General features: G+C 30.2%; 1 protein-coding gene across 1 annotated transcript; it reads right to left on the bottom strand.

The window, feature by feature from the left end:
• Positions 1–870: 870 nt before the first annotated feature.
• Positions 871–6093, bottom strand: LOC110671814 (uncharacterized). The gene is made up of 8 exons (XM_021834399.2): positions 5848–6093; positions 5208–5296; positions 4694–4757; positions 2974–3051; positions 2309–2385; positions 2155–2221; positions 1962–2069; positions 871–1183 (listed from the first exon to the last, which is right to left on the bottom strand). Exons 1-8 carry the CDS (start codon positions 5917–5919, stop codon positions 1154–1156), a joined length of 585 nt encoding a protein of 194 aa, XP_021690091.1. The 5' UTR covers positions 5920–6093; the 3' UTR covers positions 871–1153.
• Between the last annotated feature and the right edge of the window lie 1487 nt (positions 6094–7580).

Raw genomic sequence — 7580 nt, forward strand, 5'->3', positions numbered from 1 at the left:
TTTAGGATGCATTAACTTTAGATAGTTATAGAAATTGTGGTTAAAATTGATATTTTACTCTCTAAGTCGAACACTCACTCCTGTTCATCTTACTTTTCCAGGCTACAGGAGGAGACCTTTTTCAGAATAACCTGTTTTTTTTTCTCGCAGGTTATCAATAATTACTTAATTGTATTATTATTCTCTAAATTTGTAATTTAGAACTCCGCATGTGTTAATAGTAGTATAGACCCTATTTAAAAATTGTGTTAATTTATATTCTTGAGGTTAATAAATAAAGATTTGTATAATACTTAAACAATTTGTAAATGATGTAACTGGATTGAGCTGGGCTTCCCTAATATGCGTTTCTGATAATTATTGGGTTAAGTTGACTCGAAATAAAGTTATAATATTTTAATTTAAATTTATTTTTATATGTATATTGGGCCTAAATTATGGGCCTAATCATGAGTTTGAGAACAGTAAGCTTACTACGGGCCTTAGGAGCTTTATATCGACCGAAGTCCTAGTGCTAGTCTTAGGAGCTTTATACCGACCGAAGTCCTAGTGCTAGTCCAGCCCATAGGTTGGGTCGTGACATATTAGAGCCAATTCCAAGCTAGGTAGAGCCCATGAACCGTTGACAAGTTCTAATCCTAAGTTTGATGGACCAATGACCTACAATGCAACAATTCAACTTAATTTGTCAATTCATAGAACAAAAACATTTAAAAAAAGACTAAAAAATGAATACATTTAAAAGAGAATTCACAAAAAGGAAAATATTTAGAAGAGGATATACTGCATTGAGGGATGATAAGTATCATATATTGTCTCCTTAAAAATTAAAAAAAAGAAAGTAATAATAAAAAAAAAAAAACAACTCAGTTAAAACAATGCACTTTTCCATACAAGCAATTAGAGTAAGAACTTGTACTTTACATCAACTGCAGTGGCAATAATTGCTTTAACTAGATCAGTAAAATAATCACAACCTGAACAAGAGCATACGTATAAAGAAAGCAGGAATCTGACAATGACAACAATATGCGATAGGACTGGCAGGTGATAATCCTGATTACTTTGATAAATAGGCTGAAAATTCGCCACTCTCGACCCTTTTGTAGAACATGATTGACTAAAATTACATGATGAAATCTTGGCAAAAATATCAACCTAATCTTGCTTCTCTTCTTAGTACCTGGTTCAACGAGTAAAATGGAAAAGAATCATAACAAAAGTGAGAAAAATAGGAAGCATAGGTTAATTCTTTACGCTATAAAGAGCCATGAACAGAAACCAAGTTAAACAAAAGCATAAATCTAGGAAACTGGCAGCAATAATCTATATATGCTATGTCAAACATAATGTCGGCAAGAACAAGCAGAAAGTACTTCAATAAGAAACACAGAAGGAACAAGCCCATTTAAGTTACATGAGACTTTTCCAGACGGCAAGGAATTTGTTGTCTGGACTGGAATATAAAACATGGCATGTCAGAAATGAAATTCTTGAAGTGGATGAAAGGCTCAAGCAGATAGATAAAACATAGCCGTATGCAGGAGGCAAAGAAGATGGAAAGAAAACACATGTTTACCACCAAAATTGCATGGATAATCATAACAGCTACAAGTTATTGGAATTAATTAGATAAAATTTGCTCAAATATTTCATTGAATATAGATTCATTGAAGCAAAAGTGAAATATTATGAAAGACTCAGAAAACTTATACAACTTGCCAAGAAGATGCTCATTTAACATTCAGATTGGAAGGACACAAGGCATATAGACCCACAGACATTTAGAACAGGCAAAACCACACAGCAACCTTAACAAGAATGCCTGATGAATGCACAAAAGAACCATTCTTGATAAGTAAATGTAGATCCACTAACATGCGCAATTCTACCAAATTCAAAATAGACGCTTTAGCAGCAATGATGTGCACCTTTCAATATATAGATATCATAGCATTTACCTCTTCAGCAAATTTTATCAAAATGGTTGTCCGAGGTCGTTGCTGACCATCCATGGGTACAAAATGAGCTGTTACTACCGCTGGAAAACCAGCGCCATCCAAAACACCCTTCAAGAGGAAAAGGGAAAACACCCATCAGAGATTTCATCCATTAGAAGATCCCTCAACAGGTAAAATTCAACTTAGCACCTACCCTCACTATTCCAGCAACAAATGCTCCACAATTGAATGTTCCCATGTCTTTTGGAATGGAAATAAATCTGCAAAAGAATAAAAAAAAGCAATTGCTAAAACCGGGTAAAGACAGCAATTGCCATATTAACAATGAGAAAGGAGATAACCGTCACCTGTTCACAAGAAGCTCCTTCTCACTGATCATGTATTCATCTTCATGTTCAGTGCCTTTCTCAAGAGAGTCAGCTACCTAATGTAACAATGAAGAGCTGGTTACGTACTTTAATTGCATATTACGCTAGCTTATATCTATAAAAAATGGCCTTAGCTCTGCACCTTCAAATCTCTCTCCATAAAACTTGAGAAGCATCATTATCATTAGTAATATTCAACACCTTTCACTATTTTCTGCTCAACATTTTCATTGCATATGTGATTTGTCCTTATTGTCTATTGCTTCTAAAGTTTTGGCAACATCCTACAGTGTGCAAATGCCAGGGAAACAAAGGTTTACAAAATGATCTCTTAAAATTATTCCATATACAAGCAGATCAAGATGCATGTAAACGTAAAGGCAAATCCATCTGTTGTAACTTTTACTTAGGCTTTGTGGCAAATTGTAGTAGTGCTTGTAATAGAACAGGGTTCTTATTAGGAAGAAAAGAAAAGGTCATAGGACATGGAAAAAGTTCTTATTAAGAAGAAAAATAAAAGGTTTGCATACGTAAGTGGATATAAGAGAATTAAATAAAAGGATTTACTTACGTGATACAACATTCTATTTTCAGATAAAAGGCAGCTTTAGGAACTCATTGAAACTTGTGAAAAATCAACTTACTTTTCCAAACAACACCTTCCACACTGTGCTGTGTACAAAAGACAAAATACCCAATAATCGAGTTTCCTTTCTATTCCCCTGTGTCATCAAAAGAAAGAACAAATATAGCATTTCCACCAAACCAAATTTGCAGAATAAATAATCCACGAAACAAAACCAATTGGCTTATTAGCTAAGAAAAGCCACCAAGGCTCAATATGCAGTATCAATAACATGATGATGGCATAAAATACAAATTCACAATAAAAGAAAGGCGGGAAGCACTCAGAAGCACCAATTCAACAGGAATGGCAATACTTCCAAATGTTAAATGGAAAAATAGGATCTTTAAGTAGGAATTCCAAATTTATGCAAGACATCATCAAAGCTCAAGATGTGTCTGTCTCTACACATACATATCATGCTTGCTTGATGGAAATAGGAAAAAAAAAATGGTAAAAGCATTAAAAAAAAAAAGTACCCCAAGGTTTCACAATTTGACACTTGTAGGCTTGTGGTTTAATTTTTGACAAAATTGTATCCAGAGCTTTACTTTGTTAGCACTTTAAAGACAAATACTCTAATGTCACTAGTTATGCTAAATGTGGCAGTCCAATTCTAATAAAATAATATTTTGTCAAACGTATCTTGGGTCTCACAAATAATTAGAAAATTTAAAAATTTTAATTAAAATAAAAAAATATTTTTATTTCATTCTATTGATTGCACACTGTCACATCAAGATTACAAAAGGGGTTAGATTATTTGTCCTTAAACTGCTAACAAAGTAAAGTTCAAGGTAAAATTTTGTCAACAATTGAACCACATGCCCCTAAGTGTCAAAGCATAAACCCTCAAGGTACTAGCTTTCCCACTCCACCACACCACCACCACTCTGCCCCTGCCCACCCCAGGAAAAAAAAAAGAATGAAAAATTGACCAGGAAACTTAATGCTGATATGCTACTATATTTTTAAGGAAAGGAACTTGAAAGAATTCAATTTGTGGATAATAGAAGTTACTGTGACTAGAAAAAGTTGCTGCAGGGTGTGGCCAAATGACATAAGTGGAAGAATAGAAGAGGCAATGCCACTAAGGGAAATAACCCACACCAAATGCCTTTGCACATGCTTTTTACAAGTTGCAGACACTGCCTTTATCACAATTAAGAAGATATAAAGGCAGGCTTGTTGCATTCATCTTAAAGGCATGCTTGTTGCTGAAAGTTCAACAACTAACTGATTCCAGAGTAAACAAACACAATATGTCTATGGCATTAAGATGGTTTACAATATAAACAAGCTAGAATGATATAATGATCTAAAAACAAAGGCACACTGCCCATGTATAGTTGCACAAAAATGGGGTCTCCGTGGAAATTCACATAAAGCAGCTGCTATAAATACTCAAAACTGTACCATTGACGATTCAAACACAACACTTTTGCCATTGAACCAAGCCATGGACACAAAACATTTAAGGATGCGTGGAAATCCATTAATCATAAACAAGGACATCTATTTTGTGGGCACATGAATTTTGGAGAATCCAGTCAACACAAACTAGAGCAATCAAAGGCATCAGATGTCATACTCATATGAAGAATTTAAATAACACATTTTACTTTCAATTCAACAATCTAAGCATATTTTCATGACTTAAGAAAAGATAGCTATTTTTTAAATTGGTCAGTTTTGTCTTGAGTAGTTAGCTAAGGAGAACTCCAGGAACAATGTCATACCTTTTCTCTGTGGCAAAGAAGTTCAAGAACTCGAGCTCCAACTGCATAGCCTGCATCCTCCAGCCTGCTCCATTCCACAAATATTATCACAAACGATGAAACCAGAAGGTAAGATACCAAAAATTAAATAGAAAGCCATGTACAGTTGCAGATGCCCGGAATCAAAAGTTTAAAGCATATCAACTTCACAGAAAATTTTCTTGACATTCTTCTCTTTTATTCTGTGCTTCTACTTTCTATTTCTCTTCAGCTTCCATAAATGTATGCTCAGAGAGGTTGGAAGAAATTATGCCTCAAAAGTATCAATATGAATATTCTGTATACATTCCTCATTGCCTAGAAACAAAATAAATAATGAACTCAAGAAACTATTGAATTAGGTGGAATGATGAGACCATTTCCTTTTATTGCCCCACAATTTCTCATCCGCTATGTAAATACAGAGATAAAAACAAACAAATGGTGCTACAGATATAATACTAATTATGTTGAAATTGTGAAAATGGCAGCTTACCTTCGTTCTAATTCAGAAATGTTGTCAACTTGTGTCTGGTTGTATTGAACGAGTTCTGAAAACAAAAATGCAAACGCACTCAAACTGACCTGAGAAATACAAATGCCTAACAATCAATCAATTTAGAAAATTTCAACTCCCAACACCAAATTTAAGAACAAAAACCCACTTACAAGTACCATGAAAGAGGTTTATGAGAAAGCTAACTTGAAAAATGAAATTTTATATGGTCTCCAATTGCACAAAGTTAAACTCGCCTCAGTCAAATGATAGAACTAGGCAACCATTATCGGAAGTTTTAGATGCTCTCGGATCAAATTATCAAAAATCTAAAACTCAATTTTCAATTTTCTCTTCTTTTCCCTATTTCCTTAGCTAAAAGGTATAAAAAAACGATGCCCAAGTATAAAACCAACTACACGCAATTTCAGCAAAAGATTAAGATCTGAATGCAGTATAGATATAAGATTCCTTTTGGTTGGATGCAGCAGAACAAAAAGAGAAACAACAGGATCACAAAAATAACCAGAATAAGAGACCTAAAAAACAAAAAGCTGCCTAGCGGATAAATCGGCTTCTTTACCATTCTTCGAAAGTTTCTCGGAAACCAAACAGCTGGGATTAGGGATTAGGGATGTACCTCTTGTTTACCCTTACTGAGTGGTTTGTCGAGGACATTAGAGTATTGCTTGACCTTGCCTACTCCGATCATATTTAGCTTCTAAAATTCTCGCAATTTATCGTTTATTGAAGGAGGTTTGGATCAAATCAGGTGCAACTTTTCGCTAGTGAGTAATGGCTGTTTGGCAGTTAAGAAATTCTGGGAAAAGAAAGAAATAAGCCGCAGTGCGTACTCAGCTGGTGACTTTTAACTGATAATTCGGTGCGTTTTCTGTTAAATCAAATAAGAAAGTGGATAAAAAATATATATTTAATTTTTTTTTTTTAAATAAAACACACGGCATATACAAATAAATGACAGAGATAGACCCTTACCACAATCAATTGAAGCTTTGTGACTGGATTTATTAAATTATCAATCTAATTATTTTTCCTTTTTCGCAACTATTAATCTAATTATTGAAAAATGAGACTCTTATATAGTGAATTAAAATTTATAAAATATATTTAAAATATTTTTATTTATATGATAAATGTTATAAAATAATATATTTTTTATTATATATTTTTTAATATAATATTAAATCATTAATATTTAAAATGTATTTATATATTTATAAAAAATTTTATATATTACTTATAAATATAAAAAATAATTAATTATATTAGTTAGAATTTAATTTTTTTTTTGTGAAATTTTTTTAGGGATTTTTTATATAAAATTTTGAAACACCATTAAGACCTAATAAATGTTGAAAGTTTAATTTTAAATAACTAAAAATAGTTAATTAAACATATTTATTTATACTAATATGTATTATATTTAATTAAATTTTAATAATTCAATTAGTTAACTTTTAATCCTATGGTTCAATTAATTTATTATACAATGTCAAATCAATTTTAAATAATAATAATAATTCTTAAATAATGGTAAATGTTTATTATATTAAACATTAACGTTTATTTAAATATTTTTAAGTTTTAAGTATTAAAATTTTATTTTATAAAAAATAATTATTTAAATTTTTTTAATATATATATGTGTGTGGGAACACAAAACTTTGAACAAAAATTCGTCACTTGACTTTACCATTAATTAACATTTGTTATAATTAATAAATAATAAATTCAAATTTACTGTAAATTATTTTTTTCTAATTATAATTATAAATAATATTATTACATAATATTTTACTATATAATTTTATCTTAAAATCTATATACAAGAATAATAAGTTTTATAAAAAAAAGTAATAATTTATTTTATAGATAGTACGTATAAGATATATATAGATATAAGATATATATGATTAATATAAATAAAAGTTATATTTATTTCATATTTTAAAAATTTTTTAAATTTTAATATTTTTTAATATATACAAATATATATAAAATAAATGTTAATACAATATCAAATAAATATTACATAAAAAAAAAAAAAAGCTGACATAAACATTTCACTAAAAATTAAATATGAGGGTTTCATAACTCTTAGCACTTGAATATATGTATACTATATGTAGACTTCTAGATTTTTTTTAAATGAATTATGTGTTTATAATTGATATTAATATAAAAAAATGCAAATGTATTATTAAATAATTAACAATATTGAAAAGATAGGCCATCTAATTTTATATATATATATATATATATATATATATATATATATATATATATATATATATATATATATATATATATATATATAAACAAAATTTTTAACATTTGTATCCATCACTAATT

Source organism: Hevea brasiliensis, chromosome 13 (assembly GCF_030052815.1).
Source record: "Hevea brasiliensis isolate MT/VB/25A 57/8 chromosome 13, ASM3005281v1, whole genome shotgun sequence".
Taxonomy (NCBI): Eukaryota; Viridiplantae; Streptophyta; class Magnoliopsida; order Malpighiales; family Euphorbiaceae; genus Hevea; species Hevea brasiliensis.

Coding starts and splice junctions, on each gene's coding strand:
- LOC110671814 (XM_021834399.2), bottom strand. CDS start 5,919: ATGATCGGAGTAGGCAAGGTCAAGCAATACTCTAATGTCCTCGACAAA. Junction 2,386..2,973: donor GGAAGGTGTTGTTTGGAAAA/GTAAGTTGATTT, acceptor TTGTTACATTAG/GTAGCTGACTCTCTTGAGAA. Junction 1,184..1,961: donor TGATAAAATTTGCTGAAGAG/GTAAATGCTATG, acceptor TCGTTGAACCAG/GTACTAAGAAGAGAAGCAAG.